This window comes from Oratosquilla oratoria, chromosome 27 (assembly GCF_046742065.1).
Source record: "Oratosquilla oratoria isolate Oo_2021 chromosome 27, ASM4674206v1, whole genome shotgun sequence".
NCBI lineage: Eukaryota > Metazoa > Arthropoda > Malacostraca > Stomatopoda > Squillidae > Oratosquilla > Oratosquilla oratoria.
In genome coordinates this window covers 30,095,916-30,118,882 of record NC_134803.1, presented here as the reverse complement: position 1 = coordinate 30,118,882, position 22,967 = coordinate 30,095,916, and the positions used below count along the sequence as shown (strand labels likewise).

The 22,967-nt window shown below is 37.5% G+C and overlaps 1 protein-coding gene across 4 annotated transcripts in view; it reads right to left on the bottom strand.

The window, feature by feature from the left end:
• LOC143039938 (kinesin-like protein KIF3B) overlaps window positions 1-22,967 on the bottom strand; it is a 70,637-nt gene that overhangs the window by 8,295 nt on the left and 39,375 nt on the right. For 2 of the 4 annotated variants that reach the window (XM_076210390.1, XM_076210391.1), the window contains exons 14-15: window positions 22,709-22,831; window positions 21,261-21,466 (exon numbers count right to left, since the gene is read on the bottom strand). In XM_076210390.1, coding sequence (XP_076066505.1) covers window positions 21,261-21,466; window positions 22,709-22,831 — 329 coding nt within the window. Of the gene's footprint in view, window positions 1-13,895; window positions 13,947-19,751; window positions 19,822-21,260; window positions 21,467-22,708; window positions 22,832-22,967 lie in introns of all 4 variants that reach the window. The other 2 variants (XM_076210389.1, XM_076210392.1) reach the window with 2 other exon arrangements.

Here is a 22,967-nt window from a genome sequence, read left to right as displayed (position 1 = left end):
GATGTAATTATTAGGTCTAGTCTCGATGGCTCTTCTTCATTTCTATACCTAGTGTTCTCCTGTATCCATTGTGTCATTGTATGGTCAGTAACCATCTCAAATAGAGCATTTCCCCATGAGCCGTCTCCACCCTTTACTGTCATTTCTTCCCAGCAAATTTCTTTGCAATTAAAGTTGCCCATCATAACTATTCTTCCTCCCTCTTCCATTATCTTGTTTAATGCTATCTTTGTGTCCTCTAACATACTTTTATGTTCACTCTCTTCCCATGAGGCTGTTTTCGGGGGCACATAATTTATCACAAACTTTCTGCTCTTCTTATCTCTGTCTTCTACTTCCATCATTATCATCTCTACTGTATTCTTTCCATATGTGACATTCACGTTTATATCCTTCTTAGTCAGGAACATAACTCCACCCCCTTCCTTTTTCACTCTGTTTCTAATCCAATAATTATATGCATCATGTCCTACACTGTTGGGTGGCAGTGGACCTTTTAATTTTGTTTCTACAATTCCCATTATGTCTGGTTCTTTTTCCTTCAAATAATCATTCAGCTCATTCAATCCTATTATTAATCCATCTATATTTGTGTAAGACACTCTTAGTTTTCTGCCACTTCCATTGTGTTCTCTGTTTCCCTTTTGTTTTTCTCTTGTATGTCGACTTTCTTTAGTTTCATATTCACTACTCTCCAATAGAATCTCTCTTTTTCTGACTCCGTTCTTTTCTCGTTTTTTTCCTTAGCTTCAAGTCTTTTCTGTTTTTCTTCCTCTCTTTCCTCTTTATTCATTTCCCTTTTTATCCATACCTTTTTATATTGTTCACTTGTTGCTAGTTTCCCTGTTTTGGATAAGATATTCTCTGCCGTCGTTTGTGACTTGAATTTAATCTTAATTGGTCTGGTCTTATCTGTGCTATACTTTCCGAGTCTAAATTTCTCTTCGATTTACTTCATAATTTCTGGTTCATCTTCCTGAACTGATTCTAGTAATTGGCTTACTTTTTCATTTTCCTCTTTGATTCTTGTGGTTCTATCTGGGTTGTGTTTTTCTTCCATTCCTAATATAATTATACATTTCTTCTTGTCTGCTAAATCTCTTACTATATTCTCCTTTTGTCTCATCACTTTAATAACCGAGTCTTCAGTATGTTCTTTCAATTGCTGTTTGACTATGTCAGTGAATGAAACTTATTGTCTTCTTGGGTTGCTTTCCAATTCTTAGCTTCTTTAGTTATGGCCTCTCTGTTTTCTTTACTATTCCTCTTCAATTCCTCATTCTCCACCTTTACTTCTCTTAACTGTCTTTTTAGGTCTTCTATTTCATCAGTTAAGTTTTTGTTCGCCTTCTCTAGTTCTTCCAATTTTTCAAACCTCTCGGCAATTTTTGTCATCTTGCCAAACTTAACTTCCCAGTTGTCAGACATTTGTTGAAGTTTTTCCTCCAGTTTTGTCAGTCGGGGGAGGTTGGTATCCGCCGCCCTTTCATTAAATCCTTTGAAATTATCATCCTCACCTTCCATTGTACTGCTCTTATCTATGTTTCTGATCTTTACATTTTTATTAGACATTTCGTCGTCACTCAGCTGGTCGGGGGGCCTTTTTTTTATGTTTACATTTCGTCTGTCTGCCTGGGCCAAGTCTTCTCCTTCCTCATTTCTTTCCATTTCCCTCAGCAATCCCTCCCCTTCTCCTCTTTCCCTACTTTCCCACTACCCCACGAGCAATTTCCCCCCACCCTGCAAATACAATAGGTACTTCCTTTGCTTTGGAATCCTCTATTTTTCACTTTTTCTTCAGAACGTCCTCTACGCCGTCCGTTCACTGAAGTGTGTGTGTGTGTGTGTATTTACCTAGTTGTATTTACCTAGTTGTATTTTACGGGAAGGGGAGCTATGCTCGTGAGGTCCCGTCTTCATATCTCATTTTATCTAAACTATTTTTAAATTCATGTATTGTTTTTGCACACACCACTTTCTCATCTAACTTGTTCCAACTGTCTATTGCTCTGTGAGGAAAGCTGTTCTTTTTCAAATCTCTTCTATAGTTGTCTTTTTTTATTTTCTTTCCGTGTCCTCTTGTATTTCTGTCATCCCATTTTATCAGATTCTCTCTATCAGTAATTTCTATGCCTTTCATGATTCTGTAAATAGCTATCAAATCTCCTCTCTCTCTTCTTTGCTCTAGTGTCTGTAGTTTAAGTTTTTGTAGTCTCTCTTCATATGATAGTTTTGAGAGTGTTGGTGCCAGTTTAGTAATTGCTCTTTGTATTCTTTCAAGTTTTTTTATACATTTTTTTGTACTTGGTGACCATATCGTTGCTGCATATTCCAATCTTGGTCTTATCAGGGTGACTAGGATTTTCCTCACCATTTCTTCATCCAGGTATGTAAATGCCACTTTGATTGTTCTTATTAAATTATAAGTTTCTCCAAAAATCTTATTTATATGTTTCTCAGGTGATATATTATTCATAACAATGACTCCCAGGTCCCTCTCATTTTCTACTCTTTTTATTCCTTCTTCTCCCAAATTATATGATCCTGTTATTCTGTTTTTGCTTTTTCCAAATTCCATTATACTACACTTTTTTGTATTGAACTCCATCTCCCACTTCCTACTCCATTCTTGTACTTTATTTAGATCTCTCTGTAGTGATTCACAATCTTCTTCAGTTTTCACTCTTTTCAGTAATTTTGCATCATCTGCAAAGAAGCTCATATAGCTTTCAATTCCTTCATCCATATCATTAATATATATAGCAAACATTATTGGGGCCAGAACTGTTCCCTGCGGGACACCGCTTATTACTTCATTCCATTTTGAGTGCTGATCTCTTATCACTACTCGCATTTTTCTTTCTTGCAAAAAGTCTTCCATCCAATTTAGCAATTTACCTTGTATTCCTCCTTCATATTCTAATTTCTTAAGCAACTTCTTATGTGGTACTTTGTCAAAAGCTTTTTTTAGGTCTAGAAATGCACAATCAGCCCATCCATCTCTTTCTTGTATTATATCTATTAGCCTTGAATAGAAACATATTAAATTGGTGACGCATGATCGTCCTTGTCTGAATCCAAATTGCCTTGGATTTAGTACGTTGTTTTTTTCCAAGTATTTTACCCATCTACTTTTGATAATTCTTTCACATATTTTTGCTATTGTACTTGTTAGAGAGACTGGTCTATAGTTGGTAGGTTCTTCTTTATTTCCTCCTTTATATATAGGTACTATATTTGCTTTTTTCCAATCTTCTGGAACTTTTCCTTCTTTTAAGGAACTGCTTATTATGCTATGTATTTTGTCTGCCAGTTCATTCCTACATTCTTTCAGAATCCAGTTTGCTATTTCATCTGGCCCATGCGATTTTCTGACATCAAAATTACCCAAGTGTGTCAATATTTCATTCTTCGTTACTTCTATTTCTTCCATAGGGGGGACTTTTTCCTTCCACTCAATCTCTTCAGGTTGTATATTTTCCCTTGTAAACACTGATTTAAAATGTTTGTTCATAATTTCTGCCATTTCCATTTCCTCAGTGTATTCAACTCCCCCTTGTCTTAATTTCTCCAAGTCTTGTTTGTTTTTCAGTTTATTGTTTACAAATCTGTAGAATAGTTTTGGTTGATCTTTACACTTTTCTATAACATCTTTTTCATATTTTCTTTTTTCCTCTCTGCACTTTTGTACATATTCATTTCTATAACCAGTATATATTTTCCATTTTTCAGGTCTTCTGTCTTTTTTCCATCCGGTCCAGGCTTTGTCTCTTTTGTCTTTTAACTCCCTACAACTTTTGTTGTACCAGCATTTTACATATTCTTTTTCTTGTTTTTGTCTTGGGACATACTTTTCCACTCCTTCTTTGTAAATTTTTGTCAAAATATTCCATTTCTCTTCCACTGATGTTTCTTCTTTGTATATTTCTTCCCAGTTTTCTTGTTGGAAGAATTCTCTTATTTTATCAAAGTTTGTTTTTTCATACATCATTCTTCCTTTTCTATATTGTTCATTTCTTTTCATATATTTTTCTTCATTAAGTTCCAGTTCAATCAATATGTGGTCACTTTTACCTATTGGTGTTTTATATTCAATCTTGTCCACTATTCTAGGTTCAGATGTAATTATTAAGTCTAGCCTCGATGGTTCTTCTTCATTTCTATACCTAGTGTTCTCTTGTATCCATTGTGTCATTGAATGGTCAGTAATCATCTCAAGTAGAGCATTTCCCCATGAGTCATCACCACTCTTTACTGTCATTTCTTCCCAGCAGATTTCTTTGCAATTAAAGTCGCCCATCATAACTATTCTTCCTCCGTCTTCCATTATTTTAGTTAATGCTATCTTTGTGTCCTCTAACATACTTTTATGTTCATTCTCCTCCCATGAGGCTGTTTTCGGAGGCACATAGTTGATCACAAATTTTCTGCTCTTCTTATCTCGGTCTTCCACTTCTATCATAATCATCTCTACTGTATTCTTTCCATATATGACACCTTTCACGTTTATATCCTTCTTTGTCAGGAACATAACTCCACCCCCTTGTTTTTTCTCTCTGTTTCTAATCCAATAATTGTATGTATCATGTCCTACACTGTTGGGTGGTAGTGGGCCTTTTAATTTTGTTTCTACAATTCCCATTATGTCCGGTTCTTTTTCTTTCAAATAATCATTCAGTTCATTCAATCCTGTTATCAATCCATCTATATTTGTGTAAGACACTCTTAGTTTTCTGCCACTTCCATTGTGTTCTCTGTTTCCCTTATGTTTTTCTTTAGTATGTCGAACTGCTTTATTTTCATGTTCACTACTCTCCAATAGAATCTCTCTTTCTCTGACTCCGTTCTTTCCTCGTTTTTTGCCTTAGCTTCAATTCTTTTCTGCTTTTCTGCCTCTCTTTCCTCCTTATTCATTTCTCTTTTTATCCATACCTTTTTATATTGATCATTTGTTGCTAGTTTCCCTGTCTTGGATAGAATTTTCTCTGCCGTTGTTTGTGACCTGAATTTAATCTTAATTGGTCTGGTCTTATCTGTACTATATTTTCCGAGTCTGAATTTTTCCTCAATTTCCTTTATAATTTCTGGTTCATCTTCCTGGACTAATTTTAATAAACTGCTTACCCTTTCATTTTCCTCCTTGATTCTTGCGGTTCTATCTGGGTTATGTTTCTCTTCCATTCCTAATATAATTATACATTTCTTTTTGTCAGCTAATTCTCTTACTATATTCTCCTTCTGTCTCATCACTTTAATAACTGAGTCTTCATTATGTTCTTTCAATTGCTGTTTGACTATGTCAGTGAATGAAACCTTATTCCCTTCTTGAGTTATTCTCCAATTTTTAGCTTCTGTAGCTATTTTCTCACTGTTTTCATTACTATTCTTCTTCAATTTCTCATTCTCCTCCTTTACATTTCCTAACTGTCTTTTTAGGTCCTCTACTTCTTCAGTTAAGTTTCTGTTAGCCTTCTCTAGTTGTTCCAATCTTTCAATTCTTTGGAGAATGGAGCCTACATTACCTAACTTACGTTCCAAGTCCTCGATCACCTTATCAACTCTCTCCTCTAGTCTTATCAGTCTGGGGGGGGTTGTGTCCCCCCCACCCTCTTTAAATCCCTGGAACATATTCTCGTCACTTTCTACTGTATTTCTCCTCTCTATACTTCTAATCTTTACATTTTTATTTGCCATTTCGTCATCCGGTGGTCGTTTCATGTTGACCTTCCTCCCGTCTGCCTGGGCCAAGTCCTCCACATCCTCATTACCTTCCATTTCCCCAGTAATCCCTCCCCCTCTCCTCTTTCCTTACTTTCCCACTACCTCACGAGCAATTCCCCCCCCCCTGCAAATACAAAAAGGCACTTCTCTTTGCGTTGGTATCCTCAATCTGCACTTTTCTTCAGAGCGTTCGTCAAGCCGTCCGTTCGTTGAAAGTGTGTGTGTGTGTGTGTGTGTGTGTGTGTGTGTGTGTGTGTGTGTGTGTGTGTGTGTGTGTGTGTGTTGGTAGTTCCAATTTGGACAATCTTTGTTCACATGTCAATTTGGAGAGTGCTGGTGTCATCTTTGTCATTGCTTTTTGTATTCTTACTAATTTCTTTAAATTCTTTTTAGTACTGGGTGTCCATAGTGTGGCAGCATACTCCAATCTTGGTCTTATCAGCGTAACTAATATTTTCTTTACCATTTCCTCATCCAAATAGTCAAAAGCCACTTTCATCGACCTTAGTAAATTGAAGGTTTCTCCAACTATTTTGTTAATAAGCTTGTCTAGTGACTTGTCTTTGCTTATAATTACTCCTAGGTCCCTTTCTGAGCTCACTTCTTTTACTTCTGCACCAATTTTGTATTTCCTCGATATTCTATATTTACTTTTTCCAAACTCCATTATATTACATTTCTTGATGTTAAACTTCACTTCCCACATTTAACTCCATTTCCAGACTTTAAGTCTTTCTGTAGTGATTCACAATCTTCCTCTGCATTTACTTTCTTTAGTATTTATGCATCATCTGCTATTGTGCTTGTAAGGGAGAACAGTCTATAGTTAGTTGGATTTTCTTTGTCCCCTCCTTTATATATTGGTACAATATTTGCATTTTTCCAGTCCTGTGGTACCTTTCCTTCTTTGAGTAATCAATTATCTTGTATATTTTGTTTGCCAGCTCATCAATGCATTCTTTTAACATCCAGTTTGCAATTCCATCTGGACCGTGTGGTTTTCTGACATCAAAGTTTTTTATTTGGTCTCTAATTTCCTTCTGTGTTACAGTTATTTCTTTCATTGGGGGGTTTCTCTCTGTATTTCCTCCCAGTTTTGTGTACTTTCAATTGTGAATACAGATTTAAAATATTTGTTCATAATTTCAGCCATTTCTACATCTTGATGTAGTTTTACTATTTCTTGTCTTTTAGTTTACCATTCACATACCTGTAAAATAGTTTAGGTTGTTCCTTGCATTTTTTACTATGTCCTTTTCATAGTTTCTCTTTTAATCTGCAGATTTTTACATATTCATTTCTTAGATATATGTTTGCCACTTACTCATTTTTTTCTCTTTATTCCATCTTTTCCAAGCTTTGTCTCTTCTATCTTTAGCCTCACTGCATTTTTTAGTTGTACCAGCACTTAATGTACACCCTTTCTTGCTTCTGTTTTGGTACGTACTTGTTTATTCCCTCATTGTAAATTTCTTTTAATATGTTCCATTTCTCTTCCATCTTTGTTTCTTCATTTAAGAAGTTTTCCCAATTTGTATTTTGAAAGAATTTTCAGTTTCTCAAAATCCATTTTGTTGCAGATTAGTCTTCCTTTTCTATGTTTCTCATTAATTCTCAAATCAATTTGTTCTTTTAGTTCAAACTCTATTAGTAAGTGGTCACTCTTCCCAATTGGTGTTTTGTATTCTATTCTGTCCACAATTTCAGGCTCTGACGTAAGTATTAAATCTAGTCTCAATGGTTCCTCATTGTTTCTATATCTGGTATTTTCCTTTACTCATTGAATTATTGTGTATTCAATGGTCATATCCAGTAATATGTTTCCACAGAGGTCTACTCCAACTTTCACTGTCATTTCTTCCCAACATATTTCTTTTGAGTTAAAGTCACCCATAATTACTATATTTCCTCCTTTCAGTAAATCAGTTAATGCATTCTTTGTGTCTTCCAACATTTTTGAAATGGTCACTCTCTGTCCAAGACTGTGTTTTAGGGGGTACATACATTACTACAAATTTTCTACTTTTCACATCACTATTTTCAACTTTTATCGGTTCTAGGACAACTGCCCCCGGGACAATTGCCCCCCGACAACTGCCCCCGGGACAATTGCCCCCGTAGGACAACTGCCCCCTAGACAATTTCCCTGGAATTTATTGCCATTTACGTAATTACTTTTTAGTAATTGCCTAATTAAGTAACGATTACATAATCGGTCATTTAGGTAATCGGTCGTACAAGTTATAGTTGATTTCCGAAAGTTATCGCCAATTGCATAATTACTGTCTAGTCAAACAAATGTTTACAAAAAAAAAAATATATATATATAGGCTTAAAAAGAGTGAAGGATCCAGTGTCTATTCAGAAATATAAAAAGTTACAGGACAATTGCCCTGGAATTTATTGCCATTTACGTAATTACTTTTTAGTAATTGCCTAATTAAGTAACGATTACATAATCGGTCATTTAGGTAATCGGTCGTACAAGTTATAGTTGATTTCCGAAAGTTATCGCCAATTGCATAATTACTGTCTAGTCAAACAAATGTTTACAAAAAAATATATATATATAAGCTTAAAAAGAAAGAAGGATCCAGTGTCTATTCAGAAATATAAAAAGTTACAGGACAATTGCCCTGGAATTTATTGCCATTTACGTAATTACTTTTTAATAATTGCCTAATTAAGTAACGATTACATAATCGGTCATTTAGGTAATCGGTCATACAAGTTATAGTTGATTTCCGAAAGTTATCACCAATTGCATAATTACTGTTTAGTCAAACAAATGTTTACAAAAATATATATATATATAGGCTTAAAAAGAAAGAAGGATCCTGTACTTTTATTAACAATAATAAAACATTGTTTTAATAGTTCTTATTTACTACCATTTCTCTATGAAGATTTTTTTTTATAAATAGTTACTCAGGAAATTACTAGAAAGTAATTACGTAATTGGCAACAAATTCCAGGGCAATTGTCGGGGTAGTTGTCGGGGCAAATGTCCAGGGGGTAGTTGTAGGGGGCAGTAGTCCTACGGGGGCAGTTGTCCTACGGGGGCAGTTGTTGGGGGGCAATTGTCCTGGGGGCAGTTGTCCCGGGGGCAGTTGTCCTGATACCCTTTTATCATAATCAATTCCACATTATTTTTTCCTTCTGTTATCTTAGTCACATTTAAGCCTTTCTTAGTAAAAAACATGACTCCACCTTGTTTCTCCTTTCTATTTTTCATCCAATGGTTGTATAGACCTTGTCCCACAGTGTTTGGTGGTAGAGGACTTTTTAATTTTGTCTCCACAATTCCCATTTCGACTGATTTTTCTAATGCCAGATAGTCATTTAATTCGTTCAGTCCTGGAATCATGTCAATTGTGTTGGTATATGCTATTTTCCATTTTTTCCTTTTATTACATTTCCCTTTTTTTTTCGATAAACCATTTTCTCAGCCTCTGGTCCAGCACTATCCAATTTTTTTTTTTTCAGTCTCCATTCTTTTTTCTTTTTTTTATTTGCTTCACTTCTAAGTGCTCTTTCTTTCTCTTTTTCCTCATTGCTCATTTCTTTTTTTATTATCCATACATTTTTGTAATTTTCACTATTAACTAGCTTTGTTTTTTGTTTTTTTGTACTTCTGCTATCATCTGAGATCTTAGTTTGATTTTTAGTGACCTATATTGTTTTTCTTTAGAGTATTTTCTAATTCTATGCACTTCCTCAAATTCTTTGTCCATACCCTGTCCCTCCTCTTGTATCACCTTCAGAATTGCTTTAGCAATTTCTTTCTCATCTTTTTCTCTTTGATATCTAGGTACATTATGCTTTTCTCTGATACCATAAACTACAATGCACTTTTTTTTTCCACTGTGTATGTGTTGGGAGTGGGGACACATCACCTCATTGATGGGAAGGTATCACAGAATGGAGCAGGGATGCAGGAGGGGAGCTTGTTGAGTCTGGAAAGATTGCTGCTACCTCACTTCCTCTGTTGTTGGCACTGTATCACTGTTGTGTCCGCAGGTTGGAGGACCTTACTTGGAGTGACTCCCCAGCCAGGTAAAGGTAAGGAAGGCTATGTTTAGGGTCCCTTTTCTAGCCCTTTCCCCATGTGGGGTGAGCAAAGTGGATCCTGAAAAGGGCTGCTCATACATGCAAGCAGCTGAAAAAGATGGACAACTGCCAACAAGTAAGTCAGGAAAAGCACCATGTGAGATGAAATCTTTATTGGAACAACAGTTCACTCATTTCAGGTCATTCAAGCAATATCATTTACATAGCTTCAAACTTGATAAGGCTCAAATGAACAAAATGCTGTATCAATTAAGACTTTGTCCTCACATGATGCTTTTCCTGATGTAAGCAGCTGCCAAGTTGTACTACTGCCCTAGTCCTAGTACTGCACAACTAAGGAGGCTGCACTGCTTCTAGTGGGTTGCAACTATAAAGTTCCAGAAATCATTATTTCTATCTTCCCATCACATACCATCACCAGCAGAACTTTTGTTAGTAAAAGGAAGACCAAATTCATCATTAGATAGTTGGAGGAAGTTATGACAGGCTACACTAAACCCCAATAAAACATCCACCCTCAGAAACCAAAATCCTTCCCACAGAGTAACACATGAGAATGACAGGTTCACAAATCTATGTAAAAACACTCAAATCACACGCAGTCCATTGAATGCATAGAAAAATATACTATTCCAACATAATGTGTCCCCCACCCTCAGCACCCTACAATATGTCCATACAAAAACACACACACATTCAGATCAACAAAAGATCTCCAAATTCTATACTTCATTATGTTCCCCTAGACATCAATCCAACTGAGTAATCACTTCCAAGACAAGTAAGAACCACACTGGTATGACTGCATTTGAGTCACTACTCTACATTGAAACAGTATCAACAAAGAAATGGTCTGACTACAGACTCCATCTGCTCCCGATACAACCACCACAGAGAAGATACTGAGCACCTCATTCTACATTGCCTCATTCTCACTTTATCCAGACATCATAAAATCTCTTCTCTGAGTAATTTGTGAGCCAATTTGGTGGATGTGGCTGATTACCTGGAGACTGTGGGTCTCCTGCAAGAGAAACCTGGGTTAACAGATTAATTGAACAATGTGTACCTCATACACAGTATTGACTTCTTAGTGGGAATCAATCCGTGGGGCACCATGTTGTGGTGGTAAGGCAACAATTGGCTCAAGAAATGAGCTTTGTCCACTGTGTGACAAACAAAATACCACACTTTCCAGCTCTATGATCACCACTTCTGCACACACCAGAAATTCAGTGTGTTCAAAACCACACCCAATCAAGCAATATAGTATGTCAACCCTAGAACAGACAATTCAATGTATAAGTTAACTATGCAGCCTACAAGGAGTAATTTCATTAATAGAAACACATCTCTAAATTGAAAAAAAGAGCTTTCTGTAATACCAAAAGATACTTTAGCATACTAACACTTTAGCAACTAAACAGTAACACATAAATTAGAATCGCACTACACCTTTCATTCATGTCCAAAAATAAATCTAGTAAATGCCTTGGTTGTTGACTTTATGAAGCCAAAGCACCAATACTGTTTCAGCTTTTCATTCTAATGATTCTCTATCACACTGAGAAACAATGAATAACAGTACCACAATAAAACATGAAACACACTGGAAATAATACTTTACCTATTATAGCACAACAAAAAAGGAGCAATGTTTTCTTCATCCATTTAGAATTCTAATGCATATGAACATGTGCATCCTTGAATACTAGGTAGTCTTTAATGTTAACCTATATCCCCAAATGTACTGCTGCACAATTTGTTTTTATTTACATCCAATAATACTTAATATATATCACAATGACCTAACCAAGGTCTACAATATCTCCTGTACCAATATAAGCAAAGTCCCTAGGTATATTATATCTTTAAGCTTTTTCCTGATCATGCCAAGCAGCCTGATAAAAGGGGCCACAAGAACAGCTTTCCTCCCCAGAACCTACCTTATTATTATTACAAAGGAAGCCTACCTGTCAATGACAACAACAATTTATTTTTAATTGCATGTGATTCACCATGATCTTGGATCACATACTGGACTCATGATTGACAATTGTTATGCTACTGGATGAGAACTTAGAGCTCATATATGGCCAGATCTATGGGTAATAACCTTACAGTGATACTTTGTACCACTGGGTAGGGACTTGAACTCAATAGCTGAATCAGCAGTCTAGTAGTACCACTATGCCATCAAGTCATGGTAGGGATTGCATGTTTCCTTCATGAACACATAGGGTGTACATGTACATCTTGTGGGATGTAATGCACCTGTTTCCTAAAGGCATGATCAATATATAGGTGTGATGAGAAGTGGTCTTATGCACTGGTGGTGAATTGGATAGGGTGTAGGATGTGAAAGCTGGAGCACCAGCATGAATATGAAAGGCATCATTAAAGTTGTTCCACATCACTCAATATATAACAGGGACAATGTATATATGCTTATGGAGGTGTCCATGGAAAATAATAATGGACCAGTTAGTCTTCAGTTAGACACCCACAGCCTCATGATAGCTTGCAATGGTCTTTAGGCTCTCCAACAGACTCCACAAGGAAATATTCAACTGTTGTCTGCAATGTCTAAGTTTGGGTCTGCTTCTGTCACCAACCAAGAGCAGAAGGAGGGGAGCAGTTGTCAATTGTCAGTTACCCTTGGATGAAAATGCTGAGAAAAATAGTCAAAGCAGGTAGATAGATCTTGAGTCCAATGTGGAGACTGCCATTCACTTGGAGCTACACCTCCAGACAGAGATTAGGGTATGGATAGATTTTAAAGACAGGTGGTGGAGAGATTATTCTTTCTAACATCTGTCCTGCAAGACTTCCAATTGCAGATACCCATAATTGGTCCCTTGGGAAATAGTCCATGTTAATAATGAAGATGTCAAATGAAAGGAATGGTGAGGGAGGTTGGTAGCAATATCTACCAAGAGAGAATGGGATCATGATGAAGCACTATGGTAGCCGATGGGGTGGGGTCAGTGAGAGAAGATGAGGGGATGATGATTTGTGAGTGCTGGTTGGTGGAAGATGATAATAGAAAAGAACTGGGAGTGGGACCAACATGTGTACATCGCTTTTGTAGATCTGGAAAAAGCATTTGACAGGTTACCAAGGAATGAAATATGGGATACTTTAGAAGACCCAACATATATGATAGAACCCTCATTAATTAGAGCTATAAAGAGCCTTTACAGAAATAATGTCAGTGCGGTAAGGACCCAGCTAAGAGAGGATAACTGGTTTGACGTAACTGAGGGTGTAAGACAGGGTGGTGTGATATCTCCTTTACTGTTTGTGCTGTTCATGGACAGGAGCATTAAGAGGTTGAGACTTGGGGGAGAGGTAACTACATTGGCATATGCAGATGATATTGCGATAATCACAAAGTCTCGTACAAAATTGCAGGATACCCTAAATGCATGGAATGAAGAATTGAAAAAGTCAAGAATGATAATAAATGCAAATAAAACTAAAGTAATGATGGTGGTGAGAGAGAGAGATGATATTGAGACAGAAATAGATGGAATACAATTGAAACAAGTGGAAGACTTTCAGTACTTGGGAGTTCAAATATACGAGAGGTGTTATATGGAGAAAGAAATAACAAGCAGAATCGAAAAATATACAAATAATCTAAGATTAATGTATCCACTACTAAAAGACAGACTCATACCATCAAAAGTTAAAGTCATCATATATAAAACGATACTAAGACCAGTATTAACATATGGCTCAGAGACCTGGACACTAACAATGAGATTAAAGAGCAAGATACAGGCAGCAGAGATGAGAATGTTGCGATTAATAAAGGGAGTAACAAGAAGAGATCGCTTGAGAAATGAGGATATCAGAGATGAACTGGACATCGAATAAATATTAGAATTTGTAGAAAGAAGTAAACTGAGATGGTATGGACACATCATGAGGATGAGTCAAGAAAGGTACCCTGCTAAATATTATCGATGGAATCCAAGAGGGAAGAGGTCGGTAGGAAGACCCAGAAAGAGATGGAGAGATGGAGTGAGGGAAGCAATTGAAGCGAGAGGATCAACAATAGAGAGTGTGGAAGAAGAGGAACTTTACGAGGATCGTACCTGGTGGAGAAGTTTCGTGAGGCATCACAACTGACAGGGCACTGGCCCTACCTGGTGTATGGTAAAGGTAAAGGTAAAGGTTGGTGGTGGCAGGAAAATATTAGTATTACATTACTAACTACTATGGATGGGGTGAAAGGGGTTTTGAGCAAGAGGGGAATGTCTATTAAGCAGGGAAGGGAAAAAGCAAGGCATAGGGGTGAGTGGAGAATGGTTGCGTATGGATAATATGCTGACCCAGCCTAAAGGGATTTCTCCCCATCTTCTCTATTTTCCACATGAGGGGAAGAAGAGGGAAGGTCATAATGCAGGTGAAGCAGCCCTGCTGCGGATGTACAGACGCTCCTCTACTTACGTTCATTCGTTTTACGTTTTTTCGATTTTACGTTTGAACCGACTAAAAAAAAATTGTAAAAAAAAATTTTTTTAGTGAATTTTTTAGTTTAGCGCGCTCTCCGTAGTTCAAACGATACTTACGCATGACACTGCATCCATTGTTTACATTGCACAAACGACAGACTGAAAGTGCCTTGCCTCATCCTCCTCCCCTCCTCCTCCACCATCTCAATTTATGTTGCTTGAATTTAATTTATTTGAAATTAATGTTATTATTTTACAATGTTATGTGTATAATTAATGATTTAGGGGTGTTTTGTAAGATACGGTAATAGAATTTACGGATGTATAGTACAGTAACAACTTACGTTCATTTTCAACTTACGTTCGGCCGTTCGGAACGCAACTAAAACGTAAGTTGAGGAGCGTCTGTATTGTATTTTGCTCCATTACTTCTGACACATATGGTGGGTAGGAAACAGTGATGACCCTTCATCCACAAGGAGCTAAGATGAGTGGGAAGCAAGGGTGGTGGTAGGAATGGAGTGGGGTGGGAATGGGTGCATGTCTCGACTGGCTACCTCCCTTATAAGATGGAAGAAGCCTTTGGTATATAGTTACCATATATACTCGTATATAAGTCGCACCAATGGATAGGTCGCCTGCTAGTTTGTGGTTGTCAAAGTGGTTATTTATGGTTGACCCACAGATAGGTTGCACTGTTATCTGGCGATTTACAAGACCCATTCAAACATAAAAATCAACAGATATTTACCTTTATTTCAAAACTTTACTCACAAAATTTTAATATCAGAACACATGTAGATTGTCCGACTGTCACGCATGCACATAAAACTTACATAAACAATTGTTGTGTTTCTAAAACTATAATCGTAAACAAATTCACTTCCATAGAAAACATTATAGTCAACTTGACCAAAAAATATCAATAATTTAACTGTCAACTGGACACTATACAACAGTATAAAAGAAAATTTCTTTAAGCTGATCTTTCTACTTTCTCCATCCCCTAACTACCTTTTCTGAAGCCCTAAACTACCTTTCTGCAGATCTGTTTCCATGTTCTTCTGCGTAATCCACAAATTTCAGCTTAAAACCTACTTCATAGCTCTCTTTCTTACCATTACTCATGATTAGGGTTTGCAGTTATTAGGCCTAAAACTGTGATCTACCATAGATCTAACAGTACGGTAGGACTAATGGAAGTTTACGAAAATAATTATTTTTTACTACGAAAATCATGTTTATTTCAGTTACGTTACGGGATGTTACGTTATGCTACGAAAAAATATTTTGCACACAGATCATCGAAACGCAGCCACGAGTGAAACAGGTGATATACGATAAAGAAAAGGTCAAGGTCACATTGCTTATAAACACTATAAAACATACGAAAGTGTTGGAAAAGAGAATATTTTACAATTTTATTGTAACTGATATATGATTTTCTAGCAGCAATAGTTCAGTTTAAAGCAGTGAGTCAATAGGAACCTTTGATATGTATATTTTATGCATACAAATGGCTTAAAAAGCTTTCTGATGCATATTGTGCAAACACCACTGAAATTCCATGTCATTATTACATTGAAATCACCAATTGTTGCGACTTCAGTGAGAGAGTAATGCTGTCCCTCATTAATGTCAAGTGGATAGGTTGCACCCCTGATTTTGGCGAAATATTTAGTTTAAAAAAGTGCGACCTATACGCAAGTATATACAGTATATTACTAACAAATTAATATATATTTTTTTTCTTTCTTTTTTTTTCACTGCACCCCTGCCGCCCATCTTCAAATCCTCTCAACAACTGAAGGCCTGACACTTGGCCTCTGGATTGAGTCCATGATCTATCCATCAACTCAGACGGTATTTCCTCCACCTTTTAATACAGGAAATGCTGATAACCATGACCCCCTCTTCCTACTACTATAAGGGGTGACACAGAAAAAGTCTCACACTAATACAACAAAGAAAGTAGTTCAATGTTTCTTCCTAGAGAGATCTATGGGAGGTCCTGTGGATCACTGCCAGCTACTGTGAGATTGTGGGTTTCCAGTCACTGCAACTTGAAGCAATAATATTATCATTTTTAGTTCATATGTGAAGAAAGTGAAAAGGGTGAGAAATTTTCCCACAGATGGGGGGAATAATAATATATACATACATACATATATCAAGTGCTTTTTTCCCCTTACAAGGGAGGTAGCCAAACTCAAAGGCATAAATCCACTCCTACCCACTTCATCCCCACATACTCCAATCCCATTCATCACCCCTCCCTACCTCTTTTCTTAACTCCTCCTGGATGACAGGTCATCCCTGGATCTCACCCACTGCCCTGGGTCAGAAGCAATGCAGCAAGACACAGCGCATCCATAGAAAAGCCACTTTATTTAATCGGCAACCCACCCCTCCCCATCTCCTTATGCAGAAAAAGAGAAGACAGGGAGAAATCCCTTCAGGCTGCATCAGAATATCATTCACACATGCTCCCTAACCCCCCATCCTCCACCCACTCCCTTCCATGCATCACAGCATCATCCATACACAACCACTCTCCAGTCACCTCAATCTTCTGTCTTCTCCCTTCCCTCCTCAACAAACATTCCCCTCTTTCCCAACTCCTCTTTTACCCCCATCCACCCATCTCATCCTTGGTCACTCCCTCATGTTCACTCCATCCACCTCTGCCTTCCACATTTCTTTTACTTATCATTCTTCACTTGTTCTTTCCATGTGTCAAAACCATCCCAATACTCCTTCATTAACCCTATCTCCCAAAATAATAAAAAAAATAATAATAACAATAATCAAACTAAAACTGATTTGTTTTTCTTTGGTTGGTTAGGGTTGCATGGATCAGACTTTTGTGGTAAGGTAGATATGTGAGAAAGCTTTAGGAAAAGGTAAGGATGTTTTTGGGCCTTTATGGATTTGGAAAAGGCTTATGACAGGGTAGACAGGAAGGCACTGTGGGAGGTTTTGCAGATATATGGAATTTGGGAAAAGCTGTTAACCCCCTTCAGTTTGATGATGCACTTTAAGAATTTAATTTTGGATAAGAACAGATGATGTTATGAAGCTCAGAAGGTGGACTCAAACTTGAAAGAAGTTTTAATCATTTGAGACCCCTTGTATGATGTCCACAAACCCTCACCTGCAAAGAATTGTTTATTTTTAAACAAGACAAAACCACTAATATTCATCACCATGTTGAACAGGTTTAGGGCAGTCAAGAGTTTTTACAAGAGTAGTAGAGCCTGTGTTAGAATGGTAAATGGAGAGAGCAAGTGGTCTGAGGTAAAGGTGGGGCTGCATCAGGAATGTGTCATGTCACCATGACTGTTCAATGTGTACATGGATGGGGTAGTGCAGGAGGTAAAGACAAGGGTAATAGGCAGGGGATTGGAGATGGATAAAGAAAAGGGAGAACAGTGGGAAGCAAACCAGTTATTTGCTAATGACACTATGCTTGTGGTAGGGTCAAAGGAGGGATTAACCCCTTCCATACAGTGACGCCTACGTAGGCGTCATGAGGAGCAAGTGGGTATGCGAGGATGTCGACGTCGGCATCTTGATTATATTTATTGTAGTCGTACCTGCGTGACCCCCATACTCTGTAAACTGGCTTCATCATATTTTCTATGGTTATCAAAATTTACGAGTGAAAGAGAACGAGCAATAGAGCAGTGACTTTATCTTTTAATGCGAGTATTATGACGCAACATTGCACATCTGGCAGCTAATGCTGCCAGACGTGCGATGTGGCCCGTATTGAAGGGGTTAAGGGAGTGATGGAGTTTGGGAAGGTATGTGACAGGGGAAAGTTGAAGGTAAATGTGGGTAAAAGGTGATGAGGTGTACAAGGGTAGAGGATGGCAGTGAAGTCTAACAGGAGAGAGGATGGAGGAAGTGGATAGCGTTAGGTATTTGGGGTCACATGTGGCAGGAAATGGAGTGGAGGTGGAGGTAAATTGTAGACTAATAAGCGAGTAAATGCCTTGGGGGATTAGAAATTGTTATGAGAAATAGACAACTGGGAATGGGTCCAAAGAGGAGACTGCATGAAGGGGTGATTGTGCCAACAGCATTGTCTGGGGCAGAGACTTGGAATTTACAAGAAGCAGAGAGGAAAAGTTTAAAATGTGTTTGAGATGAAATGACTGAGAAGCATGGTAGAGGTTACTAGGTTGGATAGAATGAAAAATGAGGGGGTGAGGAGGAGAGTAGGCATGAAAAAGGAGATGGCAGATAGGGTTGATGAAAGATTATTAGGATGGTTTTTATACATGGAAAGAATGAGTGATGAGAGATTAGTAAAACAGGTGTGGAAGGCAGAGGTGGAGGGAGTGAGCTTGAGGGGACAACCAAGGATGAGATGGATGGATGGGGTGAAGGGGTCACTGAGAAAGAGGGGAATGTCTTTTGAGCAAGAAAGGGAGAAGGTAGGAGATAGGGATGAGTGGAGAGTAGCTGTGTACAGATGATACTGTTATACAAGGAAGGGAGGGGCAGGAGATGGGGGTGGGGGGATGCTTATGTATGATATTTTGACATAGCCTGAAGGGATTTCTCTCAGTCTTCTCTTTTTCTGCATGAGAGGATGGAGAGGGGAATCACCAATTAAGTGAAGCAGCCTTGCTATGGATGTATTGTCTTGTTACATTGCTCCTGACCTAGGGCAATGGACAGGATACAGGGATGACCCATCATCCATGAGGAACCAAGATGACAAGTAGTGATTGGGAGTGTAATGGGTGTGAGGAGGTACATGCCTTTGACTTGGTTACCTCCCTTATAAGGGAAAAAAAAGCTCTTGGTGTGTGTGTGTGTGTATATATAAATATATATATATATATATATATATATATATATATATATATATATATATATCAGATAATTTCTATGACCGTCGCACAGAAGAATTCGAACCTGTTACTCTGGAGCCAAGAGGCTCCATCGCCACTCCTCTGCGCAACGGCCATAAAAATTATCTGGTTGATGTCGCTGTTCACTAGCAAATTTCTCATATATATATATATATATATATATATATATATATATATATATATATATATATATATATATATATATATATATAGATATATATAGTTTTTCCCAAATAAACTAAGAAGTTTTCTGAACTATCCTTCAATAGATTTTCATTTTCATTTCCTTCATACCTTCACCTCTCAATATTTTCTCCATTACTCTATACCAATGAATGTTTTCATATTGATACATAATTGTAATCAAATAGATATACACCTACAGAAAGCCACAGAACTGCATTTACTAAGTGACCTGCATTAGAAATTCTTCTCTACACTGGCTTGGGTTAATGTATTATACATCAGCCAGGTTAAACTGACTCCAAAACTAGTAACTTTTTTTTACAGATCCCTTTTATAGTACAAAAGCCATCCTCATTTCCCCAGGTTTAGTGTGTGAGAAGTAAATGCCACTGGTTGAGTCTCAACAGTAATAAGATTTCTGTACCTCAAAATGAAAAGAATTCATAGTTTGTTTGCTTTTATGAATCATCTCACCATAGTCTCTGGTCCAACACCTGGAAACGGATTCATGTTGAGAATAATAATGAAAAAAAAAGAGGGGTGGAAACTGGACCACTACCGTATGTTGCTGTCATAGCTTAAATACTCCAACACTATGAGCTGGAATAAAGTGATCTGGAGCCATAGTACAGAGACCCCAATCATACACCATTACACATTTACATTCCTAAACCCTTTAATTTCACATTACACGATCACAATAGCAGAATATGAAAATTTCTGAAATATGTTAAATGGGGAAAACATATTCAAAATAAAACAACTGTCATTGAAACTAACCACTGGTGTGAAAATTATGATTGTTAAGCCAAATCATATCTTTGAATAACAAATAATGAAAGTACAGTGGAGTCTCTATTTGCAAATGTAATCCATTCCTGAATATTCATTAACTGAACTGTTGGTTATATAAACAAGAAACAATTGATCCATGGTTATGTTTTTTGCAAAAAAAAACACTGATTATCTTCAGCACACAACATAAAAATTTGCAAGTCAAGTTCACAATCCACAACATAATGAATATTAGTTAATGTGCTCATGGTTCATTCTTCCAATTTCAGCTTATTATGCATATTTCATTTTCACCAGAAAAAATTCAAATTTGTTCACATAGTGAATTATTCATACTTGTACAAGAGGACCCCACTATACAATATCTGTGTGACTACTCAATGGATAACTTCCAGTCTATGCTTTGCTACTCAGCAAATATGTGCAACTTTAGTATTTGGATGGAAATGTGTCAGTAGATTGGTTGTAGTGCAAAACAAATTAGCTTCATTTTCGGGATACATTTTTTGCACCTTTTGGATGGTGAGAATTTTTAGCCATTGTACAATCATCCTTCACAAAATAGATCTCTATCACTAAAATCAATCAAAACTCAATCATCACTTAAAAAAAAAAAATCCTTAATAAATACAACTTTTTTTTATTATTCAAGTATGCTCTACCTTTTCAAACTCAAACATAAATATACAGAAATAACAATATTTTAACTGGGAAGCACCACTGGGCAATCAACCAATTCAGTGAGGGGGAAAGTTAATTGGTGAGGGTTTCAACCAAATCAAGAATTAATACAAATCTGTTCAACTCAAAAGAAGCAGTGAAACAAGTAAAGTAAACAGTCAAATAGCCTCCATGAGTATGGTCATCACTATATCTTATCAAAATGCTCAAACAATAACAAAAGGAAAGTAGAATCAAAGGATAAGGGGAAAATAAAAATGGCAGTGAATTACACATAGAAACACAACACAATCGAGTTCTTGTCATCCTTCTTAGCAAAAGGCTGACCTTCTAGCAGAAACAATCAACCAATTCCATCCTATCCAACATGTGTCTGAAAACATAATATGAGAAATTCACTGCCAATCAGTAGCAGCCTCAAACTAAGAACCATTGTATTACTTCACTCGCTACTTACTTTCCCTTAGATTTCTTGTTGCGTGTTGACTTGACTGCCTGAGAAGAGTTGAGGGTTGCCTGGGAAGCATCAATATTCAATTCATCCTCAGCAGGAGTAAGGGCAGCCTCAAGGGCAGCAGCTACTCTGGGAGCCACCACAGGACCTTCCCATTCCCGGGTGGTTCGTACTGCAGGGTCCAGTTCAACCACCATTATATTTTCACCCTATAAAACACAAGAACAGTGTTTGACCAGGTCTTTTGAGGTGGGTAGATAGATAGACAGATAGACTTTATTTGGCGAAGAATCAATATACATACATACATACATATACCAAGGCTTTTTCCCCCTTACAAGGGAGGTAGCCAAAAAGGGAAAGGCATAAAAACACTCCCACCCATTTCATCCCTAAATACACTCCACACCCCTCCCACCCTCCCTCTCATCTGAGCACCTCCTGGATGACGGGTCATCCCTGCACCTTGCCCACCGCCCTGGGTCAGAAGCAGTGTCGCAAGACACAGCACATCCACAGCAAGGCCGCTTCATTTAATCGGCGACCCCCCCTCTCTGTCCCCCCTTGCATATAAGGAGAGGGTCGCATCCATTCCTAAATGTCTATTCCTCATTACACTCTTTAATCCACCAAGGCATTTACTCGCTTCTCTCAATCTACATTCTACCTCCACCTTCACTCCACCTTTTCCTGCTACACTTGCACCCAAGTATCTAAAACTATCCACTTCCTCCAGTCGCTCTCCCTTAATGTTCACTTCCAGTCTACTGCCACTTTCACCCCTTGTACATCTCATCACCTTACTTTTACCCACATTTATCTTTAGCTTTCTTCTATCACATACTCTCCCAAACTCTGCCACCAGCTTCCTCAATCCCTCCTCCGACCCTGCCACAAGCACATGAAGTGCTGATAATGAGAACACATAGTTTGAAATAATAACTGCAAATTGCCGAGAATAACTTGTTCATCTCCCTTTCAAGAGGGAGAAGCCCATAAACACATGTATGAAAGAAAGTAATTGCACACAGAGAATGGCAAGTTTAACTCCTTTAACCTGGTTTTGTGCTTTATGATTTTTACTACTCTTATTCTAGCTAACAGAACAGAGCTAAGGGGTGACCACAGAAACGTGGAATTAATTCATTTAGTATAGATTCAAATTTCAGTTAGTCATATCAATGATTGAACTACTTACCTTCAGCTCAAGAGTACTCCCCAAATGGAACAAATGAGAGCAACACATATCTAATATATAGCTATTGGTCTTCCTTCTCATTTAATTTGTTCATCTTCAATATTTCTCTGCCTCCCTCCCTTTTCTTCCCCCTCTATTCAATCTCCGTTTTCAGTTTCCCTTCTACCAGATAATGATCTAATAATCTATTCAGTAGGGGATGCTGGATTTCAAGGCAATGGGATCAATACCCTAAAATCATTCTTGCGCCAACCTTGTATCTTGGATTATGATCCACAGCTGCCTGCATTCTTGCATATTCAGACATAGGCCTCCTTGATGCAGATGAAACAGGTCGTTTCAAAGTTCCACCTGTTTGTTTGACAACTGGACGTACCTGGAAACACATGAAACGTATTTTCATTTGAGACATTTAGTGAAACTTTTCATGAACATAAAATAATTCGTATGTTCAACCAAAGAAGAGTTATTTCCTTTTATATTTTTTGTCTATTAAATGGGCTTTTAGTGTT